The following is a 19,001-nucleotide window of genomic DNA, read 5'->3' as shown; positions in this document are numbered from 1 at the left end:
GAGGTTAATGACAGGAGCCAGTTTAGATAATTCAGTAAGCCATTTTATAGTCACTCTAGGAGTGAAAGGATAGACAGTGTATTTCGTTGGACAGCCTGAAGCCCCTCCAAAGAGATTAGTAAGGTTATTACCTCCCGGCATTACTGGCCATAGTTCAGGTATATTCAGTGGCTAGCTCAGGTTGTAGCACATTCCTAAGAGAGGGGAGATTATCTAGAGAGAGAATCTCCTGGTTGGATAAAGGGGAGAGATACCTGGATCTGCATATCATATTACTGGATACTATTTGGATTGAATAAAGAAGTTTATTTGGTTAAGCATCAACCTCCAGTCTCCTGGTCTATTCCTCTCTAAGGGGATCATCAACTACCAAGTGCCAAGTGGAGGCCTGCACGAATTCAGAGAAGTTTTCCAGGGAGGGGTACCGCAGTTCAACCTGTCCTGACCCTGGGTGGAGGCACGCCATTTAATAGTTTTCATATAGAGGAGGCACAGGACTGCTGTAGAGCCATGTGCAAGTAAATGCGCGCTAGATCCTATGCAGTAGCAGAAGAGGGCTGCACATGTAAAAAGTATCTGCCCATTGATAAAGGATTCTATGATGTTTGCTGTTAATTTGCGGTAAATTTTATGTGTAGTATAATGTCGTTAACACAATATATTCTGTACTTTTTTGATAGAATTAGTAAAAGGAAATTGTAATTGAAATGTAATTGTCTCAGTTGCTGTAGAAGGCTGAATTAGATCTACAATACATAAAGCAAAAGAGGCAACAGGGTAGATTTATCAAATGTATGTGTGATTTTTTTTTTCCTGCTGGTCAAAATGTAAGAAAAAATGCTACAAGGACTATTGTAAAATGTCAACTCAAGTTCAAATTCTGTTTCAATTGGTCATAAATGGTCAGATACAATTTGGTGAGAAAAACATATCCCACTAGATTGCCACTAGGCGGTACTTACTGCCTTACTATATTTTCTGCCCACAGGGCATGAAGAATGGAAAATGAAAGTAATTGCTATGTCTGAGGCATAGAGGCAGGGAAAAACAACTGAGATTTTTAAATATGTTTAGAACAGGTTTAGATGTTTTAGCAAAAAAACTGGGAGACAGGCCCCTTAAAGAGAATTTGTTCTACCTTGTCATGTCTTCATCCCACCATTATTTCTGATGGTTTTGTAAAATGCATGTTTATTCTAATAAAGCAGTGCTTCAATTATACAGTAGGCTTACCAAATAATTCCATTCTTGCTTGTTTCTTCGCCAGGGTTTATATAATCCCCCATATAATAACATGGACAGCGCTTCATCGTCACACAGTTACCATCTTCTGTGAGGTAGGTGTCTTTCTTACAGACGCATCCATCAATAGGTATAAAGTTTACAGAACATGATGGGTCGTGATGGCTCAGAGACTTGCAGGTGGGCTGGCAGGAAGCAACTAACTCTTGGTATCGCATAGAACTATCACAGTCTTCTGCATATGTGGCTATGAGAAGAAATTCATTTTGTTGTATTTATAATCATCATCATTATTATTATTATTATTGTTATTATTTTAATGATCAGTAACTTTCCAGTATTCTATACTAGAAGGCCAATTATTATTAGCCAAGTCCAGGATTTGGCTGAAGAGATGTCAGAAAATAGTCCTTTAACCCACTTACATTTTTTTGGCATTACCAGCAAAACCCAAAGCTCTTAACAAATACAAGATGTCTCTTACCACAAATCTCTTCTCTCCATCCTGTAATTAGGACTCCCTGTTCAATGCAAGCCCGCACATATGATGAAAATACTGCACACATACAGTCATACTGCCTTTTGCACAAACATGTGTCATGCAAACATGTCTGAAAGCAAGAAAGTGCACTGTGTTAAAATAGTTTTATTGGTATTAGGTAATATATTTCTTTGGGTTGTTTTTGGTTGCATAGAGCTATATATGACAGTATGCAATATGAATTTTGCACCAAAACCTCTCCAACAAGAATATCTAAAGGGCCAGAAGTTATTTTTAGGGATTTGTGGAAAGGCATTTTCATGAGTTTTGCAAATCTGTGCTAGAATCTCACCATGCATAAAAAAAAAATTCTTTAAAAAATAAATGGCCATTGACTGATACATTTGGCACAAGAAATAGCATAAGAGAAATGCCCATTGAGTCTAATGCATTTGGAGCAAGAAATAAGCACCCATTGACTCCAGTGCATTTGGTGAGAGAGAAAACATGCTAAAAAAAACACCTGTTGACTCCAGTACATTTGGCGAGAGAGAAAACATGCTAAAAAAAACCACCCATTGATTCTAGTACATTTAGCAAAATTTTTGCACTTTCACAGATTTTTCCATCAAAGCTTAATTAGGTGGTTTTGCTTATTACAATTTAAGATCTTGTGTCAGTTTTGAATTATTCACTAAAGTATATGAATCATTTATAAAAAATGAGCAACAACTGTAAGCATTATTATCTCCTAATACTATCTTCAAGTAGGGCACAGGCCACTGCCAGCATTGTACTGTATTCATGAATGGCAGGTAGATGAGGAAAATAAACCTACCAACTTCCTAACCGCCCCATAAGTTGCACGTTATTCAGATGCCAATGTTGTGGAGTCCTGACAGGTGCAGGCCACAGTGAGGACCTGCACCAACTGCTTGCCATATGCTTCCTTGCTATTGGTTTTATGAGTGCATTTGTATTCATTTCAATCTGGTAATAAAACTAACTGATAAGATTGGTTTGCATACCTAAATAGCCTATAAGCACTTGGTTTTCTTAACTTCACAGTTTGCTGTTACTTCTATCTCCTAATAACATTTCTAATAGTGAAAGCAGAAAGTATTTAGACTTCACTTCAACAGTTTGCTATTACAGGTATGGGATCTGTTATCCAGAATGCTCGGGACCTGGGGTGTTCTGGATAAGGGATCTTTCCGTAGTTTGGATCTCCATGCTTTAGGATTACTAAAAAATTACTTAAACATTAAATAAACCCATTAGGATTGCTTTCCATCCATTAAGGATTAATTATATCTCAGCTTGGATCAATTACAAGGTACTGTCTTAATACTACAGAGAAAAAGGAAATTTCTATCTGGATAACGGGTTTCCGGATAACGGATCCTATACCTGTACTTCTATTTCCTAATAACATTTCTAATAGTGGAACATGTAAGCAGAACATATTTGAAAATCTTTTTATAGTCTTTCGTATAGTCTTTAACTCTGAGATTCAGGCATCTTTATTGTCAGGTCCTCATTCGGCTGCCTAAAGTATTCCAAAGAAAATGAGTGTAAGCACAATACCCTCAGAGAATAAGAAAACATAAATGTGCCATGTACAAATTGTTTACCACCAATTGACTCTGTAGGTCCTGATCCAAGTCTGCTACATTTAGCAAATTATAATTGTGCATTAACATTTATAAAAATATGCAATGTTTAAGTTTGTTCCCTTTATAGGTTGGGGTAAAAAATTATTTTTACTTAAATCAAAAAAATGCAATTTGGCCAAATATGACCTATATCTTCACTCTATATAGAATATAGCAGAAAATGCCCCCATGTTAAAAGAATAACAGAACAATTAAAAATGACATGTCTCTCTATACCCAAGTAATTACAATTATAGAATTGACATACTATACCGTAAAATAATCAGCTGGATCAACTTTACTATGGCAAGCAGCAAAATACCCTGCTCCAGAATTCAGGTGAGAGCACCACATTTGTGCATATGGCTCTGTTCAAGAAAATAACAGACACTTTATCAGTTTCTATGTTAAATATACAATCAAATCACCTTTCTCATACACACTTTGTTTTGAGTAGTCGACACATTATACAAGTAGAAAAGAGACATACCGCCATTAATTGTTAACTCATAAACCTGATCAAGATGAGATAGTTATAGATCACCAATAGGTGAAGAGCTATATGCTGTACAAGATATTATATTATAAGAAGAGTATTGATTACTCAATGCCCTTTTCAATATAGCTTCTAAATTGCTTATTTATAAAAAATCAGATTAAAAAAATATGGACTTATACCTTGAATCGTGAACTCTACATATCTTTAATAGCTTAAATAGCCCCCCCAGAAATACAACAAAACAACTGAATACCTTGAAGTGAAAGAACCACAAAAAAAAATTCATAGGACAGTTCCCTCCTACATGACCTGACAAGCTTTTAGATTGTGTACTTTTACATTCAATATATAACTATACATAAATATAAGATTTTAACACATTTTCCCCTGATATTGGTGCAATCAAGAAACTAACATTTTAGTTAAATATAGAATAATCATCATCGCTATTTATATAGTGTGGTGATATTATGCAGCCCTTCACAATAAATTTAAACAAGCAGGGACCTTAAAAAGTTTAACAAACATGGGTATACAGAGTAACAATAGGATCAGAGGGCCCTTCTTGCAAGAGCTTACAATCTACAGGGGTTATGGGTACATTGAAACAAAAGGAATGTGGATACTGATTGATAATTTATGATACATATATAAATGTCTGATCAGCATAGATACATTGCATATGCTTCTCTAAACAGAAGGGAGCTTTGTAGGTTTGGAAGGAAGGGGAGAGTTTGATGGGCTGAGGCAGAGAGTTCTAGAGGCAGGCAGAAGCCCAGGAGAAGTCTTGCAGTCAGGAATGAGAAGATCTGATGAGGTTTGGAAGGAAGGGGAGAGTCTGATGGGCCGAGGCAGAGAGTTCTAGAGGCAGGCAGAAGCCCAGGAGAAGTCTTGCAGTCAGGAATGAGAAGATGTGATGAGAGGAGGAAAGAGCTGAAGGTCAGTGGCAGAATGTAGGCTGCATGAAGGAATATATTTTGGGATTAGAGCTGAGATTTAGGGAGGGGCTTCATTAGTAAGAGCCTTGTAACATTTGGATATGAAAATAGTATTCATATAACTTCAATTCTTAAACTACACTAAACTCTTGCCACAGGTACTTTTGTTAAAAAAATGAAAACTTTCTCTCACAAATAATTTTCTTTAAATGGATATTGAGACGATACATTGATGCAGTAAAATGCTTACCGTTCATGAAGTTGTTGGTACATGGGTCAGTAATCACAACAGGAACATGGGGACAGGTTTGAAGGCTCCTCCAAGAATATGTAAAAATACTGAGATCCTGTACGGTCATGCCATCTGGAGTTGTAAAATCATCCTGTTGTTTACTGTTGTAATTCCCACATAATCCTGAAGAGGAAAATATGCCAAGGCTGAAATTAAAGTATTAACTGGGGGGAACTGTTCTGCTATCCAATCAGAATTTCTGTTTTCATACAAGATTGTTTTAATTCACTTAAAAAACTTAATGTCCTGCTTTTTCAATATTAATATCCAAACATCAATATGCTGTTTGTGTCTCAAACTTAACAAACTGCCATCATAAAAAGATGAAAAGAAAATCACTATATGGGGCATTTATCAAAGTACGATTGAGTCCGAATACAAAAAAATCATATTTTTTCTAATTTATAGAACTGTGCGTACTTTCTGTATTTTTTTCAATAATTTGTGCAAATTTTTGTATCTTGTGACAAAATTTACACAACAAAATCGTATCTCTAACAACGAGTACGAAAGTGTCGGATTCATTCAAGATTCGGTACTGTGACTTTCCTTGGGCCAGGTTGGAGCTGCAGAGTGCTATTGAGCCCTATGAGAGACTTTCCTTGGGCCAGGTTGGAGCTTCAGAGTGCCATTGAGCCCTATGGGAGACTTTCCTTGGGCCAGGTTGGAGCTGCAGAGTGCCATTGAGCCCTATGAGAGACTTTCCTTGGGCCGGGTTGGAGCTGCAGAGTGCCATTGAGCCCTATGGGAGACTTTCCTTGGGCCAGGTTGGAGCTGCAGAGTGCCATTGAGCCCTATGGGAGACTTTCCTTGGGCCGGGTTGGAGCTGCAGAGTGCCATTGAGTCCTATGGGAGACTTTCCTTGGGCCAGGTTGGAGCTGCAGAGTGCCATTAAGCCCTATGGGAGACTTTCCTTAGGCCAGGTTGGAGCTGCAGAGTGCCATTGAGCCCTATGGGAGACTTTCCTTGGGCCAGGTTGGAGCTGCAGAGTGCCATTGAGTCCTATGGGAGACTTTCCTTGGGCCGGGTTGGAGCTGCAGAGTGCCATTGAGCCCTATGGGAGGCTTCCAAAATCATGCACAGAAGGATCAAAGCCAGAAAGGTTTTCCCGTCGTTTACGATCGTCCGGATATGAAAATTTTGTGACTTTTGGATCGCCAATACGGTATTATCGTGACTTTTACGTTTTTTTCGTAAGCATTTTTGTGACGTTTCCGATCATCAGAAAAGATTGTATCTAATCCGAATTTCGCGCATTTTGGGATTCAAACTCGTACTTTCATGAATCTGGCCCTATGTGTAACACTCTTGGTAACTGTTCTTATAGATCAAACTCTACTGGGGCCAGAAGTGGAACACAGAGGCAAATCTTAAGACCTTAACTTCCAGTTCAAAAAAGAATGTTCATGATTTTTTCTCTCTCTGCTCTAGCAGGACTTGCTCATGCTAATGCACCTATTAAAATCTTGTCATTAGAAAATGTACTCACATATCTCTAAAAGTAATCAGATATCTACAGTAGAACCCCTCGGTTTTTAGTTGGTTTTTTAGTTTAGTACTGAGAGTTCCTGAGATATATATACAGTACAGTATATATCCGTACCTCTATACGCACGGCAATAACTCTACTTGTCTGATAAGACTCTGACAGCCGTGATTATGCGGTAGCGCTGTGAGAGTCCCCCGCGAGCGGCATCCTCGCTAGTGCACATGCTGCTAAAGGTTGGAGTTAAGCATCTGGCTTCCGAGCCCTCTGACCCTTTGGAATTTAACTCTTGGGTAGACTTAGAGCCCTTGTCACCGGAGCAGACAGTGAGCATCCCGAGAATCTAAGTGAGTAACATACCAACTCGTGCTCTTTGCTTTGTTTTTGTTTATTTTTCTTTCTCTGTGCTGTTTATGTTTCCTCGATATATATACTTTATTTCTTATGGGAGTTATTACTTTGTGTTTCGTTTTGTGTGTCTAGTATTTCTCCATATGTGTTGTCCGTTGAGACTGACTGGTAGCTCCTCCCGCGCTACATTGTAGCGTTTATAGATATCATGTTTTATTCATATGTTTCAACTTGAATATCTCAACACTGGATAACTTTTTCCAGTTGCTGTCTTGTATAAGTTTCGCTTTATACATATGTTAATGTAATCCACACAATAACAATGGGTGTTAGTATATTGTATAGTGTGACGTCACGCTTGCACATCTGTTGTCTGTATTTTCCCGCCACTAGGGGTATTTATGGTTTGAATTCACTCTGTATTGCCACTTTGAGAAAGGCTGAGGTGTTCAGCCGAAACATCAGTCCACCATTCATTAAAGGAATCTTTATTTTTTCACATAAGTCCTGTGAGAGCGGCTTCTTTATTTTCTACTCTGTTTCCGGATTTTGGACGCTGCACCCAGGCAGAATTTGTGCTTTACACGTGAGTGCCAGTGACCTCTATTCTTCTATATATATATATATCTTATATAAAATATAATAGATAATGTACCTTAAAGTAAAAAAACAGGATAATTAAGCACAGTAATTAGAGAGATATGAAATGATATATTTGGATCAAGCATTAGACATAATTTACCATGGCCAGTTTATGGGCAGAAAACCATTTGAGACCTTATGATCACCAGGATGTTGAAATGATTTCCAGGCATTTATATGGCTAGTATTGACTTTATAACTTACCACAGGTAAGATCAGAGTACGTTGTGTTCAAATTTATGTAGACCTGCATAATAGGTATGAGCTGGATATCCAAACGAAGACCAAGATAAGTATCCACAATAATGTAGAATGTAGTAGGTTGGAAAACAGTCACATTGTCTGTGTATATGGAAGATAATTTTAAATAAATATATAGAATTAACATGAAAAGCTATTTCAAATATACAGTATAAACAGTAGATGCATATATACAAGCATACATGAAGATATAGATATTGAAGATATTGGCTAAAGATCAAACAAAAGAAAAATATACAAACAGATAATTAATGTAGATGGTGATTGATAAGACATACAGATATGGTAGATGGTGCTAAAAATAAATAGATACAAATGGCTGATGGGGTCGGTTTTATTCATACTGTTGATTTGACCTTTCTTATTGGGACTGGAAATGAAAATGTAACTTGAGTCAATAAGAATGAGAACAGTATAAAAGACTAGCTCCTAAAACAAACTAAAGGTTGGTGCTTTCTGCTTAAGATATTACCTGGTTAAAGTGTTCCTTAGAAAGCAGTGTGTTATGATATTAGCTGCTGAATTGGTTGATAATGCATTGATACTAGAGCTATGGGAGATATATAGTTGAAGATGTAAATTATAGCTTATAATGCAAAATCCAGACTGGAGATCATGGTCAAAAATTGTGGGAAGGGTCACTTTATGTGTACAGTGTGTCAGCAAACATAATGGTTCCCAAGATGACTACCAAGCCACTTTCCATTAGATCTACTCATGAATATAATATAGTAAGTTCAATAAATATATACAAATCATGAGTACCGATATAATCTATCATGCATAATCATACAAACTAAAGAGTCTTTCAATATTCATTTATTTTGTTACTCACTTATATAGGCAGGTAGTTCAGCTGTTTCAGAGTTAAAGAGCACTTCACCAGTGTTTTTTATTACCACAATCTGTTTGAAAAATAAAAATCAGAAATGTATTAAAAAAAAACATTTACACAGCAAGATATTCATTTGAACCCTGTGGGGCACATTTACTAATCCACGAATCCGAATGGTAAAAATTTGTATTGGAAACGAACATTTTGCGACTTTTTCGTATTTTTTGGTTTTTTTTGTCGCCGTTACGACTTTTTCGTAAATTGTCGCGACTTTTTCGTAGCCGTTACAACTTGCGCAAATGGCACTCTGCAGCTCCAACCTGGCCCAAGGAAAGTCACGATACTGAGGCTTGAATGAATCCGAAACTTTCGTACTCGGCGCGACGGCTACGAAAAAGTTGTGACAATTCGCGCAAGTCGTAACGCTACAAAAAAGTCGCGACAATTTACGAAAAAATAGCAAAATACCGATCATTACGAAAAAAACGCATTCGGACGCTTTTCAGATGTTCGTGGATTAGTAAATGTGCCCCTATGTTATTTGCATATTCCTATTACAGGAGAAGTCCTTTACTCCTTTGGAGGAGAGTAGTATAACTGCAACACACTGTACTCTATCAATAGTGGAGCAGCAAGATCTTTATTTGAGCTTTGATCACAGCAAGATATTTGCTGCTTCCCCTCCCCCACTCACGTGCATGCAGGAACAAGCACATGAACACACACATTAACACCATTGAGGGCGGAGCGCAGCACTAAAGCGTGCAGAGGAGGGAGCAACCAGGAAATCAGCGGTGGGGGTAAGAGATCCCGGACTAGGGGTTGGCAACAGAGGCACCTGCCTAGCGCCCACTGACTGTTGCATCCTAGGCAGGTGCCTCTTCTGCCCACCCCTAGTTCCGGCCCTGAGTTTCACAGAAGCTTGTGTAAAGAAATCAACTATTTCTATATTTAGCTTTTAAAATTTCCATTAGTTAAATAAAATATATAGGTTCACTTGCTGTGTTAAAAATGTTAAATGTTCTTACTGTGTTTGTGTCATCCAGGCTCAGAACTACTTTTGTAAGACAGGTCTCACCCTCATTCTGGTTACATGACTTAAATTCACCATGTACAGTAAACAAGGAATTCTGGCAAACCTGCAGTATATAAACAAATATAACAAACATTTAATTTGAAAGAAAAGTACATTTAAAGTAATGTTTAAAGCTAAAAAACTGAAATTAAGTACTGCTTAAAACTGAAACATTACTTTTTACAATTTGTTGGGCTTGAACATGCTCCCCCATGATTCAATAATTAATATGAGGCAGTCTTAGCTCAAAACGGGTCATTTATTTTACACTTTGTTGTGATAATAATTTATTTATTAGTGTGCTCCTTCTTCGTAACATGTTTCAGCTGGAAACAACTCAACCATGCTGAGTATGTTTTGGGGTTTTTTGATGTGGGGGGGGGGGCATTCCTAATGGGTTGTGTACTAAAGTGCTTTAGTCAATAGGAAGACCTCTTTACAGATTGAAAAAAATATCTTTCAAAAAAGAATGTCTTTGTAAACATATTTCAAAATAATTGTCCAAATGTTAATTTACAAGATGGTTATTAATGTGAGCATCAACATTCTACTTCCCTGGAAAATTTCCTGAATAATCAGATATAACTGATACATGGAAAAATGATGGGACATCTAGAAAATATTTTTAATTTCCCAGTTTGATCATTTTTTTTCTTGTAGACTTGTATTGTGATAACAAGTTTCCAGAATGTTTCCCAGCTGGGAAATGCCATTAAGAATTCGACCTTTGATAAATCAGCACCAAACTCCATAAAAATGTAACATTGGTTTATTTGAATTCATTTTGTGAACCAAGTCTACATTTTAACTTCAAGAGGGAATATTCTGAAACTTCAGTTTCTTCTAATAAAGGATTTTTATGATGAAAATGCAACTGTCTATAGGAAACTGGTCTTAATCATTAATAGTATTTGTACTGCTGTATAGAATGTGTCCCATCGCCTCCTACCTCTCCATGGTCACTAAAGGGTTATAGAAACAAAAAAATAAACAAAAATTTAATCCTACTGCTCTTGGGCACTAACATTGATAAAGAAAATTGTATTTTGTAGTAATTTCATTGCCATGGTACAACTAATAAAATAGTGTAGCTTTTTCAGATGACTACTTCCTACATGAACTTCTCAGAAACATTTGCAGGAAATGCATGTAAGTTAAAAGGGTGATTTCAGGTGTTTTGGTCCCATATTGTTTGACTACTTAAAAACATGGAGTTGAAAGTGACCTGTGTGGCATTGCCATAAATAAAATGGTCAAAAAGGAGCTTATTAAGCTGTATCTTAGCCATCTATTATGGACACAGCATCGACTTAAAAGTTTTTTTTAAATATTGTTTTAAGTCTGAATCCATGACTTTTATTTAGATGTTGGATGTTGGATTTTTGAACAGCAAAGACACCACATGACATGAGAATGTTGTCAAACACCCCTTTGACATCTAACTGTAATTAACATTAAATAAAAGGAGAAGGAAAGGTACAAACTAAGTAAGTTTTATCAGAAAGATCTATGTAAATACAGCCTTAAGACTCACAGAAACACAGGATTTCTTGTGTCCTTTTTTGTAAACATGTTCTTGGGTATAAGACTTCTTCTCTCAGAAAAATCCTTCATTCCCAGGGCCAGAGATCTCTCCTTTCTCCCTTCTCCTGCAAACTCCTCCCATAAGAATGCTAAGTACTCCCTCCCTTAGGAATGTGTGATCTGAGCTACCAGGCTAGAGCTGCAAGCAGGAAACTACTTAAAATGGCAGCTGCTGTCTTTAAGAAAGGGAGGGAGCTTCTAGGGCTCTTTACTCAGGTATGGTAAGGCTTTCTGCAGAATAAATAGAGTGTTCTAGGTGGCACTAATGTGGCAAATGGATTGGCAGTAACATGCCAAAATGACTTGCCTTCTCCCTTAATACCTGCATTTGTTCTGACAGTTAGGAAAGTGTTAATTAATTGACACTTTTATTAAAGCAGTTAGGTCATTTCATTAGAATGTGTCACTAATTAAAGCACATTCATTTCCAAAGAACTATCTGAATCTTTAATCCCTGATGCAAATTGCAATGATAGAAGAAAGCATCTGGACAATTATGTTCTTCACTAAAACAAATTTTTCCAGCATGGACTACAGTTTGTTAAGTGATTGGCTTGTGATTTACCTTTGCTCCAACAATCTTCACCACTGAAACATTACCAAAGTATCTGTCAATAATATATTAAATGGTTTGATGGTATGTTGTAGATCATGGTGTAAAGCTTATATCTTATTATTTGATCTGTTGCAACTATAACAGCAAATTGAGTTTTTACTCTTGGAGGCCTTCTTAAAGTTTATAGCATATACAAATCTTTTCTTATGTAACCTTAATGACCTGCTTGGTAGCATATTTTACCTTGGTATATATGTGCAAGTTTATAGCATGAAGAACACATAGGGGCAGATTTATCAAAATGTGAGCTCAGCTGAATACATAAAAACTCACCCACATTCTATTCATTTCTATGGAATTTTAAGAAGTGTATTTATTAATGGGTTAAAATTAGAACTTACTTTTTGATAAATACACTTCTAAAAACCACATAGGAATGAATTTCGGCAAATCGCCGAAAAAGCCTCGCGAGGAAATCGCGTCGCCGCGTGTGCCATCCCACCAGCGACTTACATTATCGCCGGTGGGATGGCAGGTGATGGCAACTCGGGGAGATTAGTTGCCCGCGAACAGGGAGTTTTGTCGCGGGCGACTAATCTCCCCGTGTGCCAGAGCCCCTAATCTCTGAACTCACATCTTGATAAATCTGCCCCATAGAGTGGTATATTTATTATAGTGTGTAAGTCAACATCACCAGTGATGTTGCGCATAGCAACCAATCAGATTTTTGTTTTTGTTTTCCAACTTGTGGGTGGCCAATTCTAAATGCTCATTAGTTCCTATGGGCAATATCACTGGTGATGTTGGCTTACACACTATAATAAATATGCCCCTAAATCTTGATGGGCTTGGAATAGCACATATTTTTGAAAAGTAACTGACATTGAGATGTTGTTACTAATGTTTTTCTCACCTACAAATTGATAGAATTTGCCTTTTTTATTTTACAGTATTGTACAGTACATTTGGGTTTCTGGAACAGTTTGTAGTTTTTACCTGTGATAAGATATATATGCAATCACCATGGAACGTATAACGCCGACCATCAAATGTCATGAAATGTGCTCCTCCTTCTACTGAACAGACTCCAGCACATGGTTTAATTTCACAATGCCATAGTCCATTTGAACAATTACTGTAATTTGGAAGAGGGTGCATTAATATAACTAACCATGAACTATTAACGTGTACATTAAGGGGCATATTTATTATGCTGTGTAAAAAACGGCGAGAAAATTCGCCACACATTGCCAGACTTCGCTGTGTAAAAACGGCATAAAATCGGCATAATTTTTTTACGCGTTTTTTCTTCCACCGGAATTTATGGAAAATAACGGTGTAATATCCAGTGTTCAGGCGGCGATCTTTTCCATTTAATTTTACACAGCTTTTTACTCCGTTTTTTCCTCGAATTAGTTTTACACAGCATAATAAATATGCCCCTTAGTCTATAGAAAGTAACAATTATCACTGGGTTGGCAAGTCAGTTTAATTGTGATATGTTTTTATTTCACAGATGTCATAAGAAAAAGGCACGGTAAGTAATGATGTAAAAAGTACAAATTTTACTATTATGTGAAACATTGTTGTTATTATCGGTGTTATTATCCTTTATTTATTCTGTTATTTTGCTAGAGATTTATAAATGTTTCCCAACACATTAAAAATGGTTCCTCAAATTTGTCCTAACAGTCTGAAGCTTTTTTTTTATAACTCATTTGCAAAGCATTCCCCATTGTTTTCTTTTGCTTTCTGTTAAATTGTTGACAAATCTACACACTTTCAAGTTTGCACCACATTTTATGAGTTAACTTAAAGGACATGTAAACCTTACATTTTCCTACCATGTGTATAAGTTGGGCACATCAGTCCCTCCCAAACCACACAATTTGTATTGCATATATCCCCTCAGTTCACCATTATCAGTGATATTTACATCTGCAAATTGCACATGTGCACTGTAAAAATTATGCAATGAAGAATGCAGGCTTACACAGCTAGAACATGCTTTGATAAAAAAGTCCTGCTTAGATTGAACACCGTAATGGTCAAGCTGAGCTCAGAAAAGGGGGTTAGGAGTAAAAAATCATGTTTACCTCACATTCCTACAGGCAACACTGATAAATGAGATATGGTCCTAGACATTGGTAGTAAGAAACATTTCCCTCTCCATATAAGGCCCTCCGTCCCCTTGCTACTCAGTATTATTTTCCTACTATTGGTAGAGGTTGTATCTCCACATTTGTTATTTTGCCTGCAATTAGGAGCTTGGCCGCAGGAGCCAAGGCTGATTGTGCTCCCTGGGGAGAGGGGTATCCTCTTCTGTGCCACTGTAGGGACTGGTTGGAGTTTATTTTGTCATCTCCTCCATGGAGCATTAACATTTCTGGGAAATGCTTGGTCTTCCAGTCAAATGTAAAGCTCCCTCTCTGCTAGCCAAATAATTATGGTTATTGCTTCCTATCATCTCCACTATCGAAAGGGATGACACAGTTCATGTATCCATGGCAATGACACAGTTGACGTCATGGACATGCACACCTCCCTGTAGGAGGTTCTTCTGGGTCATGAGGCATTCGCTTTGGTGTCCAAGCTGCTTCAAGCTGAATGTGGACAAGATCTACCCTTTTACCCCTGCCTCTGTTCTGCTGGTAAGCCCTGCTATGGTGTGTTCCACTACCCTGCTAAGCATTGTTACTTTTATTAGGTAACTTATAAGCTTCTTTCTGGTCTTTCATTTGTGTTTTAACCATGTCTGATTCTGCTCCTCCTGTCATAGCAAAGATAAATGTAAAATGAAAGAACCTCTGCCTAAAGAATCTAGAGAGCTTAAAAAGGAATTTAAGTTGTCAATCCAAACCAAAGTGCTATATCTGAAATGCTTTTATGCATTTATGTAAAATGCTATGCTTTAGACTAGGGGAAACTAGTAAACGTTTTTTGGGATTAGTATTAAGAAAGACTGGTTTACTGTAGAAGAATTAAAAATGAATGGAAATATCTACCTAAGGTAGATTCACCTGTGGCTCAAACTGTGAAACAAACTACACTCCCTTTGGAGGTTTAAAAAACCACATTGAAGCAGCTCTTAGAAAGATATACTTATCTGCAGCTGCAGCACTTAGACCAAGTATTTCTGCTGCTTCAGTAGCCAGATTTATGAAAGTCTGGTTGATTCAACTACAGAGAGATTTAAGCAAGGGGGTTTCAAGGGAAAAATTTTTGAGTGATCTTTCTATTCGAACACTTTCTATAACAACTATTGCATCTATTGATCTGCTGGCAAAAACAACGCCTATTCTACTCTTGCTCCTAAAGCATTATGGTTAAAATCCTGGACAGCAGATCAGCTTCTTAACGTATCCTTTGAAGGTGACAAGTCGTTTGGCTCAGAGTTTGATTCACTGGTGAAACAGAAATCTGAAGATAAAGTAAAATCTTTGCCTTCTGACAAGCACTTTCCTGTAAAGAACCTTATTTTCAGGTCATTCCAAACAAAATAGTTTCAACACCAAACCTTTCCTTTTCACCTAAAGTTAATACAGACTTTCATAGAAACAAGTCTGCCATCCCTTTGTAAAAATCCTAAAACAGATAATGAAAGAGAGTTATGTTTACTGGATGTTAAAAGATGCATTTTGATCTACTTAAAGAGGGTCAAACCATTTTGAATTTCACCTTTGGTTTTGCCCCAATGTGAGACAAAGAATGTATCTGAAACTCGGAATGGTTTGACCCTCTTTTAAATAGATCAAAAATCCACCAAAATACACATAAACTCAATGGATTAAGCTAGATACAGTAAAGCAAGCATTCCAGCACCTTCATAAAGCATTACAAGTTAGATATATCCATGCCACAGAGTTTGTCTTTGCTAATTCAGTTCTTAATTCAGTGTAATCCTTCCCTAGTACTAATATGAAATTATTCTTCATCAGTGCTGCCTGTAGGTACGCGAGGGAAAGAACTGATACTCAACATGAATCCCTTTTCCCTCAGAGGCAGCACAATGGTCCCTCCCAATAAATGTGTTTGAGTACAGCATTATTACATCTTCTCCTTTCTTTTCAGCTTAGGTAAAACACTGAGTAGCAGGGGGAAGGAGGGCCTTATATGGGGAGAGAATTGTTTTTATAGGTTTTATTGTCCTACCAACGACTAGGACCATCTCTCATTCGCCAGTGCTGCCTTTGGGACTGAGGAAAAGGGGATTTACAGTGAGTACAAATCCTTCCTTCCTCCAGCAGAGTGCACAGCTAGAGCAGAGGTTCTATGGAAACCAGCAATGCCATCTCCTTATTGGCTCTTAGACTGGAGGGTGTGTTTAGTAAACTTAGTTGAGAAAACCTGATCATGTTCAGTTAGCCAAGAGCCAAAGCAAATTAATGAGGGAGGGGGCCAAGTGAGTTGGAGAAGGAATCCTAAGTGATTTAGGCATGGGTCCCCAACCTTTCTTACACGTGAGCCACAATCAAATGTAAAAAGACTTGGAGAGCAATGCAAGCATCATAAAAGTTCATGGAGGTGCCAAATAAGGGCTTAGATTGGCTATTAGGCAGCCTCTATGCACACTATCAGCTTATAGGGGGCTTTATTTGATTCTTAAATCAAATAATGATTCTCGATTAAATCTTGTATTTATCCAACCAAAATGTGCCACCAAGTCAGGAATTCAAAAATAACTAGCTGGTTTGGGGGCACTGAGAGCAACATCCAAGGGGTTGGTGAGCAACATGTTGCTCAAGAGCCACTGGTTGGGGATCACTGGATTAAGGGGATGCTGCAGCCCATTAGCCTTTTAACAACTGGACTGGCAGGTATTTAAATATTTTAAAAATTATCTCAAATTAACTGCATTTTTTTCAGGGTTTCCATAAAATAAACTGGAATCAGAAAATATTTAGAAAAATAAATTGACATTATTTGCACAAAAACTTGCAAAAAATCATATTGTAGTAGTTTTGAACAATGTAACCTTTTTTGTCCAAAATCTGCCTTTTACTAATGACGCCAGGTATACATATGTAGGACCACCCCCATAAATCCAAAATTACGACCACTGCACGCATGATATGGGTCCCTCACTGCAGAAGAGGTTCAAACAATGAAGATAAATAACAGAGCAAGCATATTCGCCTGGACATTTATATAACGAAATGGCCACAGTGCCCCCAAGAAATATGTCTGGGTTTATCTAAGCTCTTTCCCAAGCTAGATTATACATTATGGGTACTTAGAAATATTAGCAACTTTATTGCTAATATTTAAACTTATGCAAACATTATTTATTTATTGAGAATAGAAGTAACAATTGAAATAACGTATAAATATCTTTTACCAATTTTGGCAGGGAGTGTTGATAAATGACCCTGGTGGGTATATCTGTCCTGAGTACTTGCAATAGCACTCCGACGCCTGGATACAACCTGTTTCTTTCACATCATCATATACTGTGTCTACAATAGTAAAAAAAATGAAAATCCATTTCAGAATAATGGCAAACTCAGAAAGTAAGAGAAGAATTTGAAGTAAGGGTAAGGTAGCTTTAAAAAAAGACCAACACTCAAAAGAATTTTCTTTATGTTGTTGGTTTTTTTGTGATTAGGCAAGACAACTGATTTTAAGAAATATGTGAAAGCAGGTTAATTCCCCATAATTTGGGTGATGGGAGGTCACAGATAATTCCAAGCAATATACTGTATGAAGGGGTCATTTGAGTTGGATAAAGTGAATAATCCATATTAGATGTGAGTTTTATCACTGGAAACGTTGGGAGTACACTATGTAGGCAAACTAAGCCAAAAAAACTGTCTTACATTAGTTAAAAATAGGCTCAGGCTGCTCCCAGACTGATCAGGGTTCCGCCAGATATAAATCAATGTTGAGCTAATCTGACCTGGGTGGCAGAGTTGGGCAAAGGTCTGCTCATTTGGGAATGAGCCACTGAATGCTAAATTCTAGTAGTTTCCAGACAAGATAAATAAACAAGAACAATTATGAGGTAAGATGTGAAATTAATGAATATGGCCAATGGATATAGAGAATTGTTTGTGTTTTCTGTTTCTCTTTCCTTTGTCAGTTTATTTTTAGACAACATTTCATATGGATTTTGGAAGCAGTTGCACTTACCATTTGGACAAAAGCAGCCCATGATACAACTCTGATCACATGCTATTAACTCTTGATTGCTGCAGCTTCTTTCACAGGATGTGCCACATTCTTTGTATACCATACTTGCAGGGCATTGTATGGCTATAAAAGAAATAGTTGAAAAACTGTGTTTTTTTATTACTGTATGTTTAGTATTGAGAGCACGTTGCCTTGTTTTATAACATAAAATCCATATTGAAAAAATGAAACTAAAGTGTTTTAAAGGCCAACTAAGCCTATTTTCCTTGGTTTAATTGCCATATGAGAAGAAGAATCAAATTATTTCTTGTTTACTTACTTATAACGTTTAAGGTACATATTTCATGTTCTCTGCTAGTGTATTTCAGGTGGTGAAAAAGTGCCAAAATCACCCCTTCTACTTTTCATTGACTATATGTGAGGTTTTAACACTGGCAGTTCTTCGGTAGAAGGTTTACACTTGAGCACAGATATAGATAATATTCCATGTGTCTCCCAACTTAAGAGTAGTTTTTTACTCTGGTTGTAGACATTCTTTACTACAGAAAAGCCCATTGCACTCTACTAATATAATTTATCTGTCAAAATCCGTTTTTTTAGTTTTTTTTTAGATTCTAGAGCAGATTCTCATATCATCAGAAGAAGATTTATCTTGGAAATCTATATAATGTGGAGAGCAGTGGGCCACTTCCTCTTTGGCTGATGTAAAGAAGATATGAGTAGATGATGCCAGGGAGCTTGAGGTCTGCCACCACAGAGAGTTACCAAGGCAGCCAAGAAGTTTCATTAACTAGTGGTAGCCCAGATCTATGGAGCTCACTGTAGGTAGTGAGAGATAGTGAAAAGCCAGCTAGTTGAGCAGCTAAGGCTCCAAGAAGGAGTAAGGAAGGGACCAGCACCTTGGTGATACCTTACCAGTCAAGATACCCTGTGTTTATGGAACTAGGACTAAACAGTCCCTGATGTCATGTAGAT

General features: G+C 37.3%; 1 protein-coding gene across 1 annotated transcript in view; it reads right to left on the bottom strand.

The window, feature by feature from the left end:
• Nucleotides 1-19,001, bottom strand: part of LOC101730747 (mucin-5AC) — a 46,406-nt gene that overhangs the window by 15,007 nt on the left and 12,398 nt on the right. Inside the window, exons 6-13 of the mRNA XM_031901312.1 lie at nt 18,027-18,149; nt 17,236-17,353; nt 10,707-10,719; nt 9,711-9,821; nt 8,683-8,752; nt 7,791-7,928; nt 5,066-5,230; nt 1,234-1,489 (exon numbers count right to left, since the gene is read on the bottom strand). Coding sequence (XP_031757172.1) covers nt 1,234-1,489; nt 5,066-5,230; nt 7,791-7,928; nt 8,683-8,752; nt 9,711-9,821; nt 10,707-10,719; nt 17,236-17,353; nt 18,027-18,149 — 994 coding nt within the window. The remainder of the gene's footprint in view (nt 1-1,233; nt 1,490-5,065; nt 5,231-7,790; nt 7,929-8,682; nt 8,753-9,710; nt 9,822-10,706; nt 10,720-17,235; nt 17,354-18,026; nt 18,150-19,001) is intronic.

The sequence above is a fragment of the Xenopus tropicalis genome, chromosome 4 (assembly GCF_000004195.4).
Source record: "Xenopus tropicalis strain Nigerian chromosome 4, UCB_Xtro_10.0, whole genome shotgun sequence".
Classification (NCBI taxonomy): domain Eukaryota; kingdom Metazoa; phylum Chordata; class Amphibia; order Anura; family Pipidae; genus Xenopus; species Xenopus tropicalis.
Note: the sequence above shows the minus strand (reverse complement) of the source record. Positions and strands in the feature narration are given on the sequence as shown.